The sequence below is a fragment of the Camelina sativa genome, chromosome 17, assembly GCF_000633955.1.
Source record: "Camelina sativa cultivar DH55 chromosome 17, Cs, whole genome shotgun sequence".
Lineage (NCBI taxonomy): Eukaryota > Viridiplantae > Streptophyta > Magnoliopsida > Brassicales > Brassicaceae > Camelina > Camelina sativa.
This window is the reverse complement of record NC_025701.1, coordinates 6996034-7010800: the sequence shown is the minus strand read 5'-3', so window position 1 is coordinate 7010800 and position 14767 is coordinate 6996034. Positions and strand designations below refer to the sequence as shown.

The 14767-nt window shown below is 42.3% G+C and overlaps 5 protein-coding genes across 8 annotated transcripts; 2 read left to right on the top strand and 3 right to left on the bottom strand.

The window, feature by feature from the left end:
- LOC104755825 (protein DETOXIFICATION 12) lies at nucleotides 7-2185 on the bottom strand. The gene is made up of 6 exons (XM_010478295.2): nucleotides 1685-2185; nucleotides 1041-1585; nucleotides 864-950; nucleotides 716-772; nucleotides 385-623; nucleotides 7-230 (listed from the first exon to the last, which is right to left on the bottom strand). The coding sequence occupies exons 1-6, from the start codon at nucleotides 1961-1963 to the stop codon at nucleotides 13-15; spliced, it is 1425 nt and encodes a 474-aa protein (XP_010476597.1). The 5' UTR covers nucleotides 1964-2185; the 3' UTR covers nucleotides 7-12.
- On the bottom strand, nucleotides 3624-6256 carry LOC104755823 (protein DETOXIFICATION 12-like). 4 transcript variants are annotated; one of them, XM_010478294.2, is made up of 8 exons: nucleotides 5863-6253; nucleotides 5398-5745; nucleotides 4967-5163; nucleotides 4801-4887; nucleotides 4656-4712; nucleotides 4320-4558; nucleotides 3985-4190; nucleotides 3624-3888 (listed from the first exon to the last, which is right to left on the bottom strand). In XM_010478294.2, exons 1-8 carry the CDS (start codon nucleotides 6130-6132, stop codon nucleotides 3853-3855), a joined length of 1440 nt encoding a protein of 479 aa, XP_010476596.1. In that variant the 5' UTR covers nucleotides 6133-6253; the 3' UTR covers nucleotides 3624-3852. The 4 variants fall into 4 exon arrangements, with proteins under 4 accessions (XP_010476596.1, XP_019095242.1, XP_010476594.1 ...); XM_019239697.1 differs by lacking the exon at nucleotides 3624-3888 and having other exon boundaries at nucleotides 3895-4190; nucleotides 4967-5144; nucleotides 5379-5745; XM_010478292.2 differs by lacking the exon at nucleotides 3624-3888 and having other exon boundaries at nucleotides 3895-4190.
- On the top strand, nucleotides 6694-8775 carry LOC104755822 (fruit protein pKIWI502-like). Its single transcript, XM_010478291.2, has 5 exons — nucleotides 6694-7378; nucleotides 7950-8049; nucleotides 8209-8304; nucleotides 8388-8468; nucleotides 8556-8775. The coding sequence occupies exons 1-5, from the start codon at nucleotides 6831-6833 to the stop codon at nucleotides 8616-8618; spliced, it is 888 nt and encodes a 295-aa protein (XP_010476593.1). The 5' UTR covers nucleotides 6694-6830; the 3' UTR covers nucleotides 8619-8775.
- On the top strand, nucleotides 9119-13188 carry LOC104755821 (ALG-2 interacting protein X-like). The gene is made up of 8 exons (XM_010478290.2): nucleotides 9119-9914; nucleotides 10256-11206; nucleotides 11397-11486; nucleotides 11594-11662; nucleotides 11763-11903; nucleotides 12098-12146; nucleotides 12279-12382; nucleotides 12552-13188. Exons 1-8 carry the CDS (start codon nucleotides 9249-9251, stop codon nucleotides 13020-13022), a joined length of 2541 nt encoding a protein of 846 aa, XP_010476592.1. The 5' UTR covers nucleotides 9119-9248; the 3' UTR covers nucleotides 13023-13188.
- On the bottom strand, nucleotides 13190-14546 carry LOC104755820 (probable S-adenosylmethionine-dependent methyltransferase At5g38100). Its single transcript, XM_010478289.1, has 3 exons — nucleotides 14437-14546; nucleotides 13701-14357; nucleotides 13190-13623 (listed from the first exon to the last, which is right to left on the bottom strand). The coding sequence occupies exons 1-3, from the start codon at nucleotides 14485-14487 to the stop codon at nucleotides 13276-13278; spliced, it is 1056 nt and encodes a 351-aa protein (XP_010476591.1). The 5' UTR covers nucleotides 14488-14546; the 3' UTR covers nucleotides 13190-13275.

The window sequence follows — 14767 nt, the reverse complement described above, 5'->3', positions numbered from 1 at the left end:
GATTAAAAGAAACTAGGAAAGGACCTGGTTTTCCCAGTTTGTGCAGCCCGTGACAATAGCGAGAAGAGTAGTTTGCAGAACCGCACCAGATTGGATTCCGATCCAAAGGCCAACACCTTTCAGATCAAACCAGAAGGCTAAACATGCAGCCATGGGTGTCCCCCAGAGATAGAAAGCTCCTAAGTTCACGTAAGCCCCTATATGTTGCCATCCACATCCCCTTGCAATACCTGCAAACCATCACACTTTTATACATGCAGGACTAAAACACACAACAGAAATAGACATGAAGACTTGGATCTTTTTTGCAGTATGTTGAGGAGAAGAAACTAAATTGCGACAATAACTTGTGTTTGAGTAAAGAAAAAAGAACAAGTCTCGGACCTGAGAGAACCCCTTGTAGAGCGTCCATGATGAGAGAAATAGAGACCAATGGAGCCATCTTTGCAACATAGGCGATAGTTTCCTTGTCACTGCTGAAAATATGGCCGAAAAGATTCCTGCCGACTAATAGAGACGTACTCACTATCAATGCCTCCACTACTGCAAGAGACATTGCCGCATAGACAACGATCTGTGCTCCTCGAGCGTTTCCAGCACCTAACTCATTTGAGATTCTTGTACTGCACAAAATACCATCCGCTTATGAACATGAAACCATATGATTCATAATTGCCATGAACAGCATTTATGTAATGGTGACTAAAGCTCTAACCTTGCAGCAGCCGCGATCGCTAGTGGTATTGAATACATTGTCGAAACTGTTTGGAGACTGCCCATAGTTTGAATAACATTATGTTTTTGGCAAATTCATTATTAGTGACAAGATACTGAAATTGAAAGATGCAAGAGGATGATTATACCAGACAGAGAGCACAGAAGTCTCCAGTTGTGGGTTGGGTAAGAGACCAGAGAATAATATGATGAGTTCATATGACCACCACTCTAGGCTGCAACACACAAAAGAGTTCATTTATTTTCCAATGTGGAGGCATGCATGAGTAAGTGTAAAGGAACAGAGAAAGAAAAAGATGAAGTACCAAATCATAGCCGCAGAAGGAAGAGCATATCTGAAGAACTCTCCAATGCCGTCAAATATCTCCATGGAGAGGGGAGCACGTGTCTCAGAACAAGCGGAGGAGAAGAACATGAAATTAAGAAGGATAAAGACATAGAGCCAGTTTGACAAACTGATAGCCAAGGCTCCACCAACATTACCAAGGCCAGACTTGTAAACCAAAAGCCAGCAGAAAGGAACGTGGATACAGAAGACAACACAAGAGGTGATGAGGAGAGGTGAGATCAAACTCTGGTTTTGAAAGAAGCGAGTGAGAGGCTGTAGAACAGAGTAAGCAAAGAGTCCAGGGATAAGCCAAGCAGCATATCTCCCGGCTTCGTGTGCAATAGCAGGGTCTTGTCCGAGGAACACAAGAAGCTTTTCCATGTTGAGCCAAACGAGAGAAAGAGGGATACACACCAAAGCAAGACAGAACATGGCTGTGTATGTCTGAACACCTAGTTTCCGATATAGCTTAGCTCCAAAAGCTTGACCGCTCAAAGTATCCAAGGCACATGACAATCCTATCTAAATAAACACACCACAGGCAAGAAAAAGTAATTAACAAATCATTCCAAAATTAAACAGAGAGACAAATTAAGAAGGAAGAGAGCAAAAAAAACAGACAACGAAGCTGAAGCCAGTGACGTTGCAGAAGGAGGAAGCGAGGGAGGCACTAGCGAGGGCGAGGTTGCCTAAGTGACCAACCATCATCATAGAAACCATCTGTAACATGAACTGAACGATAACACAAGCGGCCATAGGAGCGGCGAAACAGATAAGCCTCTTGAGTTCAACGGTGAATGATCCATCTCGTAGATCTCTCCATGACAGGTTCTCAACTCTCTCTACAGGAGGAAGCAGCAAGCTTTCCTTGTTGGTGTTGCTCTTCTCTGCGTCTCCCATGGCTTCTTCGACGACGGAGAAACAGAGACAGAGACAGAGAGAGAGAGAAATGTAAAAAGAAACTGCAAAAATTTGTGAGGATGAAAGGGTGAAGAAGGCGGTGAGTGATATTTATGATTTGCCTGCTGCATGTCTCCCCTCGTTCCACGATTTTCCCAAAAACAGAGTCAATGGAAATAAACTATTTGTTTATCTTCTTTGGCTTAAGTTTTCTTCTCAAGTGAAATAGTATTTTATTCTGTATTGTGTACATCACGTCGTCTGGATATTTTTCTGAGATCTCGTTTTTTTTTTTTGCTTACAATTGACAATTCTGTCATCCACAATCTCTTTTTTTTTTTTTTTGCCTTAGTTGTAATTTCTAATATTAAAAAAATTCCATTGAATGTGAACGAAATTGTAATCCACAGCTGCTTGATTGATTTGCTTTGGGCTGGTAAAAGGTGTTTTGGAAGTTTCTCCGAAACATATGATAAAATAAATGGGGTAAAATGGCTGGTTCGTTGTCCAATAGTTTATTAGTATTTGTTTTCTTCTCTTCATAGTAGACCGAAGAAGTAGTCGGGGCAAAAAAGATACTACCTCGTGACAATTAATTTTGACCGTCCACGTGTCTAAAATATAGAAACGAAGTTCCCTTAAATTTATAAGAACAAAAAGGAAAAAAAAAAAACTCATCGTGCCAGGGAACCACCACCACCGGTCTTTTCTACCATCGGCTAAATTTGAGGGCCAGGTCAAAAATAGCTCCAACACCACTAATGTCCAGTTGTCCACTCTTCTTCCTTCATGACCTTCTCTCGCCCGTGCGCACTTTAGCCACTCCCTCTCTCCCCATATTTATCGTGCGCCTTCCTTCGTCAGCTTTTTTTTAGATTTCTTGGTCAGTTACGCACGATTGTAGAATCCTAGACGGTCGGGTCGTGTGTAGAGGAATTATTTATTTATTTTTTTTGTTTAATCATGCCTTTCAAGATTTTTCTGACCTCACTCACACATTGCTATTTGTTGTTTAATTGGTTCTTGATTTTTTAGACTTCAGATAGGCGAATTGGTATCTGCTAGTTGCAAATCCTAATTTTTGATCTGTGATTTCTTCAGATTTTGGTGGACATTGTTGGTGATTGCATCATTGCAACAGAGGAAGATATGTGATAACTGCAATGACAGCTACTAGGCTTGGTATAACTTTTTCTAATATCAACTCTGCTTGAGCGGGATGCTTTAAAGATAACTCACTGACTAAGGAGTTATATGTGATAATACTCCAACCTATTGAGAAGTGAAATTATGGGTGAGAAATGACTCTTTTCAAGGTTGTAATGAAGATCATGTTCATGCGTTTGGGCGTCAACTATCCAATTTTGCTTTTATCAACAATAAGCCCATGAATAGTAGGAAATCAGAACTGATGTTTATTCCACCAGAAGAACTGAGGAAGGTGTCCTTTATTGCTTCTGCTAGGCTTATGAACGGGTTTTGTATCGAGAAGAGGTTCAGTGATGGACAACTTTAGCCCCAATACTCGGAAGCAGCTCCCACGTCTTTCCTTGACTTCCAACTACTGTGTTGCACGTCTGATTGCGAGATGGTATCAGCAGAATGGGATCACCTGACTGCATCATTGTCTGTCCAAAGGTATTTCTGAACAACCAGAATAAAGCTTCATCTAAACAACCGACTGCTGAGGGCTGCTTATTATTACTGTCTATAATCATATGGTATGATTACAAAGAAGACCGATTCTTTACGGCTTTCACTAGTCCAACAGTAACATACATCGATTTGTGCTGCTACAAAAATGGTAAAACCGAAGAGGAACATGCGTGTCTTGTAATCTTTAGATACGAAGCTCTGACTTGGTAAGTGCTCTTTAGCTGCGCCTAACATTACGTCACATTCATTCTCATCCTCGCTTCACCGGCCTAGAGTTCAAAATCATGCATCTAAATGAACATCGATATGTTTATTTCACAATAGAAACAAGTCATGAAGAAGGGACAAAAGGCAAAGCTATGGACCTGGTTTTCCCAGTTTGTGCAGCCAGTGAAAAGAGCCAGCAGAAGAGTTTGCAGAACGGCACCCGCTTGTATGCCAATCCAAAGGCCAACAGCTTTCAGATGAACCCAATAAGCTAACGATATTGCAATGGGTATCCCCCAGAGATAGAAAGCTCCAAAGTTTATGTAAGCCCCAATATGCTGCCACCCACATCCCCTTGCAATTCCTGTAAACACTCAACATGGATAGACATGAAGACTTAAGAGTTGTCTTGCATTTTGTGGAAGAACAGAGAGAATATATATATTCGACACTAGCTTGTGTTTGAGTAAAGAAATAGGAACAAGTCTAAAACCTGAAAGAACCCCTTGTAAACTGTCCAGTATGAGAGAAATAGAGACCAATGGAACCATCTTTGCAACATAGTCGATGGTTTCTTTGTCACTGCTGAAAATATAGCCGAAGACATTCTTGCTGACTAATAGAAATGTACTCACTATCAATGGCTCCACTACTGCAAGAAACATTGCTGCATAGACCACGATATGTGCTGCTCGAGAGTTTCCAGCACCTAATTCATTTGAGATTCTTGTGCTGTGCAAGAAAAGAAAACATCCGCTTATGAACATGAAACCATATGATTCATCGTGTATGCCTCATCTCTTAAGCTAGTAATGACAAGAGTGCTAACCTTGCTGCAGCTGCGATTGCAAGATGTATCGAATAGATTGTCGCAGTTGTTTGGAGACTGCCATAGTTTGAATAGTATCATGTTGTCAAGTTCGAGATTGTCACAAACTCACAAGTGATTGAAATGTGGATGCAAGGGAGAGTACCAGATAGCGAGCACAGAAGTCTCCAGTTCTGGGTTGGGTAAGAGACCAGAGAGTAATATTATGAGTTCATATGACCACCACTCTAGGCTGCAACTCATAAGAAAGTTTTTAACAAAAGTGTAGAAGCGTTGAGAAGTGAAAAGGCACAGATAATAGTGAGAATTACCAAAGCATAGCCGCAGAAGGAAGAGCATATTTGAAGAATTCTACAATGCCGTCGAATATCTCCATGGAGAGTGGAGCGCGTGTTTCAGAACAGGCGGAGGAGTAGTACATGAAAGATCCAAGGAAAATGGCGTTGAGCCAGTTTGACAAACTGAGAGCCAAGGCTCCTCCAAGATTACCAAGCCCTGACTTATAAACCAGAAGCCAGCAGAGAGGANATAATAGTGAGAATTACCAAAGCATAGCCGCAGAAGGAAGAGCATATTTGAAGAGTTCTCCGATGCCGTCGAATATCTCCATGGAGAGTGGAGCGCGTGTTTCAGAACAGTCAGAGGAGTAGCACATGTAAGATCCAAGGAAAATGGCGTTGAGCCAGTTTGACAAACTGAGAGCCAAGGCTCCTCCAAGATTACCAAGTCCTGACTTATAAACCAGAAGCCAGCAGAGAGGAACGTGGAGACATAACACAAAACAAGAGGTGATGAGGAGAGGTGTGATCAAGGTCTGGTTTTGGAAGTAGTGAGTGAGCGGCTGTATAACCGCGTAAGCAAAAAGTCCTGGGATGAGCCAAGCTGCATAATTTCCTGCCTCATGTGCGATTGAAGGGTCTTGGCCAAGAAATACAAGAAGCTTTTCCATGTTGAACCAAATGAGAGAGAGAGGGAGACACACTAATGCGATACAGAACATAGCTGTGTATGTCTGAACACCTAGTTTCCGATATAGCTTAGCTCCAAAAGCTTGACCGCTGAGAGTATCCAGGGCACATGACAATCCTAACTGGCATCACAGGCAAAAAACAAGAATCGAGTGATGAGGGGAAGCAATTTTCATGGTTTTGGAAACAGAGAGAGATGAGTTTATCAATTTAGAAAAAATGATGAGGAGAAAACAGACGATGAGACTGAAGCCGGTGACGTTACAGAAGGAGGAGGCGAGGGAAGCGCCAGCGAGGGAGAGATTGCCGAGGTGACCCACCATCATCATTGAGATGATCTGCAACATGAACTGAGCAGTAACAACAGCAGCCATAGGAGCCGCAAAGCAGATAAGTCTCTTGAGTTCTACCACGAATGATCCATCTTGTAGATCTCTCCATGTCACTCTCTCAAATCTATCGACAGGCAGTAGCAAACTATCAGCACTAGTGCTCGCTGCGTCTCCCATTGTAAAACAGCTACAGCGTAAAGGCGGGTGGCGTGGTGATGCGTTTTGCTGTCTGCGTATTGATATTACATTTTTTTTATTTCAATCAAATTTCTACTACTGTCGTTTACTGTTTGTCATCATCTCCTTAGATTCGCAAGAAACTTTGAATACACTTAGCAACTTTTGTAGCCTTGTAGGGGTGGGTCAGAATTTGTATTTTTCTGCGTCTTATATGTTGGTGACTTTTCTAAACTCGTTCGAGCATTTAACTCATATCCTGATAATTGCATACAATATGACTTTCCTACTCATAGCGAGATTGATTGGACGACATATATTTCGTGATAATTGCATACAATATTAGAAATGGATGCGAAGCTGGTAAAGTTTCTTGTACTAATATTCTCCAAAGATAACAAAATAAAATGAAGATTCTTCATGTCATCCATTTGTTTGTTGTCTTTATAGCAGAGCACTGCACACTAGTAGTATTGTAGTAGACTAGTAGTGGTCGGAAAGAAGATAAAACGATATACTATCATATATTCATTGGAGAGGCCACGTGGCAAAAACATTGGAGCTGAATAAAAAATTAGGTGCACAGNAAAAAAAAAAAAAAAACATCTCCTCGTGCCACCGAACCAATCGGGCCGCCCTTTCCTACCGCCGGCTAAATTTGACGGTCACATATTAAGAGACCCAAAAACTCTCCAACCATGTCCACTCTTCCTTTCGCGCCTTGTGTCACCCATGCGCACTTTAGCCACTCCCTCTCCCCCATGTTTATCTTACGCCGTCTCCCTCTCACACGCCATCTCCGCTTACCCCGTAACAACCGCGTCGCCTCTGTCGTATCAGCCGCCGCTGTTCGCCAGGACGCCACTCTCTGGACCCCGGCTCCGCTCTCTCTAATCGAATCGGCTGCTGAATCGCTTTTCCACATCTCGATCGATATTTCAAACTCCCCGGATCTCGTAGCTTCCTACACGAGACCTGGTCAGTATCTCCAGCTCCGTGTTCCTGATGTCGAGAAGCCTTCTTTTCTTGCTATCGCTTCTCCTCCTTCCTTAACGGCTTCTCGTGGTGCTTTCGAATTCTTGGTCAAGAGTATCGCTGGATCTACCGCCGAGATTCTCTGCGGGTTGAAGAAAGGGGAGACCGTTGAGCTTAGCCCTGTCATGGGTAATGGTTTCAGTATCGATCAGATTGATCCTCCGGAGAAGTTTCCCACGGTTTTGATTTTTGCTACTGGATCTGGGATTAGGTGAGGCCTTTTTGTCCACTAGCATAGTTTATTGGATTTACTTCAAATTTGATTGCTCCTTCTTAGCTGATATATGAATGATCTTAGTATGGTTTAGGTTAAAGGTTGATGTCCAGAGCATTTATTACTTGATACAACGCTTTCAGACTCAGTATCTTGAATTTGGTTTAGTTAGATATTATGGCGAATCCTCAATGATGCTTAGTTCAGTTGCTTTTATTTATCCTGCTGGCTTTGAAGTTGTGAGATCCTGTTGTTGATGCGCTAAAACTTGCAATTTGCAAGAGTATGAGTTCAACCTATCAGAGGTGCCATGGACTGTTTATGTTGCTTTTTTCTGCTGTGTGTGTTGATCTAATCTCATGATCAATCTGTTCGGTTGTTAGCGTTAGAGCGATTTATGACAGCTGAGGATGTTTCTTTCAATCAAGGGGAATATGGTTATGTGTGTTTTGAATTTAGTCATGGCATTTTAGGTGTTTCTGTGTGTTGTTTCAAGGCCTGGTCGAATCAACAATGTCTAGTGATGGTGATATGGATTAAGTAAACGTCTTGTTCTTATCTTTTGCAGTCCCATCCGCTCACTAATTGAGTCAGGATTTAGCGCTGATAGAAGATCTGACGTAAGACTCTATTACGGGGCTAGGAACCTGAAAAGGATGGCTTACCAGGTTTGGTTCTTTCTCTCAGTTGTTTTGCAATTCATGATGTCTGTAGACACAAATGTATGCACTTAAATTGTAAATCTTTTGATGATAGGCGTAGAGATATCTCTTGCTCTCATTTTGATCTATAGAAAATTCATCTTGGAATACACTCTCGATATGTAGGAAAAGTTTAAAGAGTGGGAATCATCGGGTGTCAAAGTTGTGCCGGTATTATCACAGCCAGATGATGGGTGGAAAGGGGAAACCGGATACGTGCAGGTGAGATTGATAAACATCAATCTAAATGCTTAACTCAAGGTGGATCACACTAATATATATATATACGATGATGTGTTGTGTAGGCTGCTTTTGCAAGGGCTAAACAACTCTCAGCACCCAAGGCCACGGGAGCGGTGCTGTGCGGACAGAAACAAATGGCTGAGGTATGCACTCACTGTGTTTAGTTTCTAAGAACCTAAATGCTTAAGAAGATGTGTATCTTTATTGTTGTTCGATCTGTATTGTTGCAGGAGATAACCACAATGCTTGTAGCTGATGGAGTCTCAAACGACAAGCTGCTCAAAAACTTTTGACAGATATAGTTCTTGTATTATCTCAGTATAATTTAAACTGTTTCATCAGATCATTATTCTTTTGATACCAAAGTCTCATCAAGGCCTCTCTAATTCATAAACACACAGATTTTTGTAATCCCGTAAAAGATTAATATTACTGTGTTGATTGTCACCACAACAGTCGTTTTGATGATTGTGAATTTGTGATCATGTTCATGTCCATACCCACACGGGCCACACCACATCCAGCGTTTAAGACCATGCTTTCTTTTGCATAATCTCCTACTTTCAATAGAAACTTTCTACATATAACAAGATGTATCCCAAAAACTATTGATAAAAACATTCCCAAATATATTCTAGGTTAGACATGGTTAAAAGAGAAGCATTCTAATTAGGAAAAGTTCCACCATCGGTGTCTCATTTAATTAACGCGTAAGGAAACTTTAAAAGCCATTGGACTTATACTTAATTACAAAATCAGACTGCACGCCGTTTAAATACAAGATAACAGACTTGGTGCCGTCGTCTCGATCCTTCACGATCATCCTCTTCCGTTAGTCAATAAGGATTAAAGAAAACCACCGAAGAATCGAAGAAAAATTAGAAAATCAGAGAAGAGCGATCAAAGGGGATTTCTCAACCGCCATGGCTTCTTCGGCGCACTCTAATCTGATGCTCGCCATTCATGAGAAGAAGACGAACTCCGTTGATCTCTACCGTCCTTTCCGCAACTACGTTACTTTCACCTACTCTGAGCGCGAGGCTCAGCTTATAGACGACGATCTTGAAACCGTGAAGCAGCTCCGATCCGATTTAGAACGCGTTCCCGATCCGTCTCCAGCAGCTCGACGAGACCTTCTCATCTCATATTACAAAGCCCTTTGTCTGGTGGAAACGCGATTTCCAATTTCCGCAGAGAAGCACCAGGTGAACGCCGTTACTTTCTTATGGTACGATGCTTTCAAGCAAAAGCAAAAGTCTACTCAGCAGAACATTCATCTTGAGAAAGCCGCTGTTCTCTTCAATCTTGGTGCTGCGTATAGCCAGATTGGACTCGGTCATGACCGCACCACCGTGGATGGGCGTCGTCAGGCTTCACATGCGTTCATCGCTGCTGCAGGTGCGTTTGTGTACTTGAAGGATAATTTGTCATCTAAGGCGGCGATAGGGCAGAGCCTCACCGTGGATTTGTCGGTGGACTGCGTGGCAATGTTGGAACGGTTGATGCTTGCGCAGGCTCAAGAATGTGTGTTTGAAAATTCCATTGCCAAAGGAAGCACCCCTGGTGTTTGTGCTAAAATTGCTAGGCAGGTTAGTGTCATATCATGCTTGCATCTCTTTTGATTGTGCACAGTTGTGGACTCAAGATCTTAGATTCTTTAGTCCCGGATTGATTGTAAGTAGGTTTCTAAAAACTTAGATTTTGGTGGAGCATCTGTTTTACTGCACTGTTGTGAAGAAGTGATAGGATTGATTGAATTTGCGCACATTTATGGACTCAAGATCTTGGAATTGATTTAGTAGATTCTTCAGACTCGGCACATATGCTATAAACGTGCTTAGTTTTGGTGGAGCATCTGTTTTAGTTTTACATAACTGTGAGTAAGTGACAGAGTCGATTGAATTTACACTTCTTGTTTGCTTATGATCAGGTTGGCATATTTTATGAGGAAGCTTTCGCTGCGCTAACCACTTCACCATTGAAGGAACATTTCGAGAAAGGCTGGATTTCTCATGTGCAGCTGAAAGCATCGCTCTTCTATAGTGAAGCTTGTTTTAGGTATGGAAAAGAGTTGCACGAGAAAGAGGAAATTGCAGAAGAAATTGCACGGCTGAGGAGCGGAGCCAGCCGTTTGGCAGAAGCAAAGAAGTCTTCAAGGGGAGCCCCTGCTCAGCTTATAGAAGCGATGAACTCACTAGAGTCGAGCATTAATGCCAATTTGGATAGGGCTGTCAAGGAAAACGACAGAGTGTACCTCATGAGAGTTCCTTCCCCTTCTTCTTTGTCTCCACTTCCCGCGTTCTCAATGGTTAAGCCAATGAACATGACTGAGATATTGGATGCAAGCAAGGAAAAGATGTTTGCAATCCTTGTTCCAGACAGCAGTGCAAAGGCTCTCTCTAGATACACTGAGATGGTTGATGATGTTATTAGAACTCAGGCGGAGAGATTACAGCAAGCTAGCGAACTAACTCGAGTTAGGCTCAAAGAGATGGATCTTCCAGATTCTATTCTTGCTGTGGATGGTAATTCTACTCTTCCTGTTGATCTTAAAGAAGATGTAGAAGCTGTTCAGATCAGTGGTGGTCCAGCTGGCTTGGAAGCTGAACTGCAGCAGCTTAGGGATTTAAAGAGGGTTAATCAGGAACTGTTGGTGCACACCGAAGAGCTTTTGCAGAAAGAAGCAACCGAAGACTCTCAGTTCAGAAGTCAATTTGGGACTCGGTGGACTAGGCCTCAATCTAGCACACTGACTAAGAACTTGCAAGATAGGCTTAATCGGTTTGCAGCCAATTTGAAACAAGCTGGAGAAAGTGATGTGAAGATTGAGCGATCCGTGAGAGAGAATTCCGCCCTCATGTCTATTCTTGATCGACGGCCGGTAAGTACCTCCTATTTTTTGTATACGCTAGTATATTTCTCCTCTTAGGTACAAACTACTGTCTGAAGTTTTCTCTTAGGGGTCTTTATTTAGGTTATCCTAGTACCTGAAATCTTTGGGTACAAGCTATAACAAACCGAAATCTGTGTACTAATTCGTAGACGTTGTGGTTTTTGGTTTTCATCATCAGATAGAGTCTGCTATCCCAACTCTAGCTAGGCCAATAATGTCTCTGGACGCAACAGAGGATGCTATTGTGGGAACTCTGAAGCAGAGTCTGGTATTCTCTCTCTCTTTTGGAAGCTGCGAGTATATACTTTTAGGAGGGATTTGGAAAGTGCTTATACGAATTATTATTCTCACATTTTTGCTTCCCTTCTTGCACAGAGGCAACTGGAAAATCTTGGTGCTCAGCGGGCAGGTCTTGAAGACATGCTCAAAGATATGAAAAGAAAAGTAAATTCTTTCTATTGATTAGTCATCATTGTTGTTCATGATTATTATATGATATTGGAGACAAAGACTCATTAGGCTTTTACTTGATATTTGGTTTTAGGATGACATACTGCCAAAGCTGATGACAATTACTGGCTCCTATGAAGATATGTTCAGGAAAGAGATATCAAAGTATGATCACATTTGTGAAGATATTTCCCAAAACATTGAAGTTCAAGAACAATTATTGATGCAAATTCAGGTCTACCTCTTTTTCCATCCTTATAGTGGTATTTTATATTTCATCATGGTTTTATCTTTTTCTGATAACCAGAAGGCATATGGTGATTGTAATCAATATCCAAGAAAATTGAGTTCGCTAGCTTCTTATGGGGCTGAAATGATCGCGTCTCAGAAACCGACTACATTCTAATTGGTTTCTTTCCTTGGTTATAGGCTCAAAATGAGGAGTTCTCAACTCTTTTCAATCTTGAAGATTATAAAGGTGAGCAAGCAGCTTCCGTTTTGGCATGATGGATCAAACTACTTTATGTTTGGCATTCTATATGTGAATTGAAGCATAATTCATGATAAACTGACACATTTGGCATTAAAACTGTGTTTCTTCGTTGTTCAGCATCCAAGGATAAGTGCTACAAGCAGATTCAAGCTGCTATAATGAAGTATCGAGAGATCAAGGAGAACATCAATGAGGGCCTGAAGTTCTATGTCACTCTCCAAGTGAGTTTCTTTTCTCTATATATAATAATAGCCAGCTCTTTACTGTCTATGCTTGTCTACATTATGCCACTTCTCTGGATGGCTCTCGTCTATTCTGATTTTACACTTCATTGAGGATGCAAAATAACTTCCCTGCAATCTGAGACATTTTCTTTGTTGGTGTCTAAAGGATGCAATCACGAATGTGAAGCAGCAGTGCAGTGATTTTGTGATGACAAGGAGTATCCAGTGCCGAGAAATGATTGATGATGTGCAACGGCAGATGTCTGGTCTGAGTTTTCAGGATCGTAGAAGCTCCGGCCCATACCCATCTGTGCACCAACCAACGGCTTCAAGTCCGCCTCCTCCACCAGAAACTCAGAATCCATCTCATCCTCACCCACATGCACCATACTATAGTCCACCTGAGCAAATGTCAAGGCCTGGCTACACCATCCCACCCTACGGTCCACCTCCGCCTTACCATACTCCTCATGGCCAAGCGCCACCACAGCCGTACCCTCCTCAGACCCAGCAACAACCTCCATCATGGCAACAAGGCTCGTACTATGATCACCAGGGACAGCAGCCTCGACCTCCTTATCCCGGCCAGAACCCCTACCCACCTCCTCACCAAGGTGGTGGATACTACAGGCAATGAGTTACTTGGGAGCAATAAAGTGTGGTTTTATATTCCTATTGTTGTGTTTCCTGTGAGTACTTGATGGGTATCTATCCCTTTGATATGTTTCTTGAATGAAATTGAATTCTTGTTTAATAGTGACTCAAATTCTTTATTCAAAGTAGAGATGATACGATGGAGGAAAGTTGTGTAGAGCACATTATTCATATATATAGATAATGATGGTAATTGGTAAACCATTCCTTATGGATTGCATAATAGAGAACATATATCAGATGTCATAACAGCGACTGAGAAGGACAAAGATCATAATAGATCTGTGGGTTTGAGGCTGGAGGATGAAAGAGGAATGAGCAAGTTTGAGGGCGTAGCGATCAAACAGATCGTCGAGGATTTGATGGCCAAAGTGGGTGCGAACGACACCTTCCAGTGCCGCTCTCAGGTACAGAACCCTCGACTCAAGGTCAGGCATAGTGTCTTGCGCCCCCATGCTCCCCAGCGTCTCTATTTTATCAATTTTCAACTCTCCGTTGCTTTTGATGATGTCTTCCAGTTCCTTTGGGGTTGAGTAATATATGGGAAGGTTGAAACTGTCCACCTCCTCCTCCTTTATTCTTCCCTGCACAGACAAGCATTTTAGGTTATTTTTAACCTGTCATCATGCGTTCATATTTCTTAAGGAAAACCACCAAGTACCTCTCTGGCCATGTCCATAAGGCATGAACCCAACAAATCGAACTCGGATCCCGTTGAAGCCTCCTGACAATCGAGAAAACCATCTGGTACACCGGGCACAATCAGTGCCATCAACCCGTTTTCTGCGAGCTCCTGTGCCCTGGCATGCAAAAATAATTTGATATCCTTCCTGTACTGACAGGAGTAGGCTTGGGAAACCTCTGCTGAAGCTCCCGTGTAGTGAATCTTGCCTCTGTTGTAAGCAGGAGAGCTTGTGTCAGTTAGCTCCGGTGGCAAGTCGGAGAGCCAACAGAGGGCGCAAGAGGAATAGGCCAAGTTGAGATGTGCCTTGGGAAACAGGTTTCCATAAAAAGAACCGGGGACGCCTGCAGCGAAGTAGGGGCGTTGAGGAGGGAGCAAAGCAAAGAGTGCATTAAAATCAGTGTGGGAGACGTCGTTAAAGTAGACTTGAAACTGAGGAGTAGTAGTATTAGGCAGAGAAGAGCTGAACTTGTCGCGGAGGGTTTGGATGATGATATCTACAGCAAGAATGGTGTTAGGGCCGGAGGAGCATCCAAAGTCAGCTATTGTAAAAGACGAGTAGGAATGGTCTGTGATGTCGAGCCGTGTGTTGATCTCCTTTCTGAGGAGTGCTTCAGCAGCTTCAATGGCTCCCCTCTACATGCGCACACACAAGTAAAATGTTAGCATAGAAAAAGAAAAAAAAAGAGAAAGGAAGAGTGATGTATATAAAGACCTGATAGGAAGAGTTGCGAGCATAACTAGAAGCACCATCTCCACCATTCATGGCTATGTAATGGTATGGTATGAAGGTATTACATTTTCAAACCCTTAAATAGATGATGAAATTGGGAGAGTCAACAACATTATTGCTGTAGACTGTTGAGTGTGAAAGATAAGAATTAGTACTATAATTCAGCCGCCGCGGGCCATACTGTATGGCCCATACATCTCACACTTTTCCAAAACTGTCCTTCTCAAGTGGCGGCTACATACATCTATCTCACACTCCACCGTACTGTCCTTCACTTGATTCCGAAAGTCACATGTGATTTAACCATGTGATT

Bases quoted from the DNA above. Each gene is read 5' to 3' on its own strand.
- LOC104755823 (XM_010478293.2), bottom strand. From the start codon at position 6,132: ATGGGAGACGCAGCGAGCACTAGTGCTGATAGTTTGCTACTGCCTGTC. The intron at 4,713-4,800 runs GTACTCTCCCTT...AAACTATGGCAG, and splicing joins ACTTCTGTGCTCGCTATCTG to TCTCCAAACAACTGCGACAA. The intron at 4,559-4,655 runs GTTAGCACTCTT...TTTCTTGCACAG, and splicing joins GCAATCGCAGCTGCAGCAAG to CACAAGAATCTCAAATGAAT.
- LOC104755821 (XM_010478290.2), top strand. From the start codon at position 9,249: ATGGCTTCTTCGGCGCACTCTAATCTGATGCTCGCCATTCATGAGAAG. The intron at 12,147-12,278 runs GTGAGCAAGCAG...TTCGTTGTTCAG, and splicing joins CAATCTTGAAGATTATAAAG to CATCCAAGGATAAGTGCTAC. The intron at 12,383-12,551 runs GTGAGTTTCTTT...TGGTGTCTAAAG, and splicing joins AGTTCTATGTCACTCTCCAA to GATGCAATCACGAATGTGAA.
- LOC104755825 (XM_010478295.2), bottom strand. From the start codon at position 1,963: ATGGGAGACGCAGAGAAGAGCAACACCAACAAGGAAAGCTTGCTGCTT. The intron at 1,586-1,684 runs GTCTGTTTTTTT...GTGTTTATTTAG, and splicing joins TCACTGGCTTCAGCTTCGTT to ATAGGATTGTCATGTGCCTT. The intron at 231-384 runs GTCCGAGACTTG...GATGGTTTGCAG, and splicing joins TCTACAAGGGGTTCTCTCAG to GTATTGCAAGGGGATGTGGA.
- LOC104755822 (XM_010478291.2), top strand. From the start codon at position 6,831: ATGTCCACTCTTCCTTTCGCGCCTTGTGTCACCCATGCGCACTTTAGC. The intron at 7,379-7,949 runs GTGAGGCCTTTT...TATCTTTTGCAG, and splicing joins GCTACTGGATCTGGGATTAG to TCCCATCCGCTCACTAATTG. The intron at 8,050-8,208 runs GTTTGGTTCTTT...CTCGATATGTAG, and splicing joins TGAAAAGGATGGCTTACCAG to GAAAAGTTTAAAGAGTGGGA.
- LOC104755820 (XM_010478289.1), bottom strand. From the start codon at position 14,487: ATGAATGGTGGAGATGGTGCTTCTAGTTATGCTCGCAACTCTTCCTAT. The intron at 14,358-14,436 runs GTCTTTATATAC...GTGCGCATGTAG, and splicing joins CTCGCAACTCTTCCTATCAG to AGGGGAGCCATTGAAGCTGC. The intron at 13,624-13,700 runs GTACTTGGTGGT...TTGTCTGTGCAG, and splicing joins TTATGGACATGGCCAGAGAG to GGAAGAATAAAGGAGGAGGA.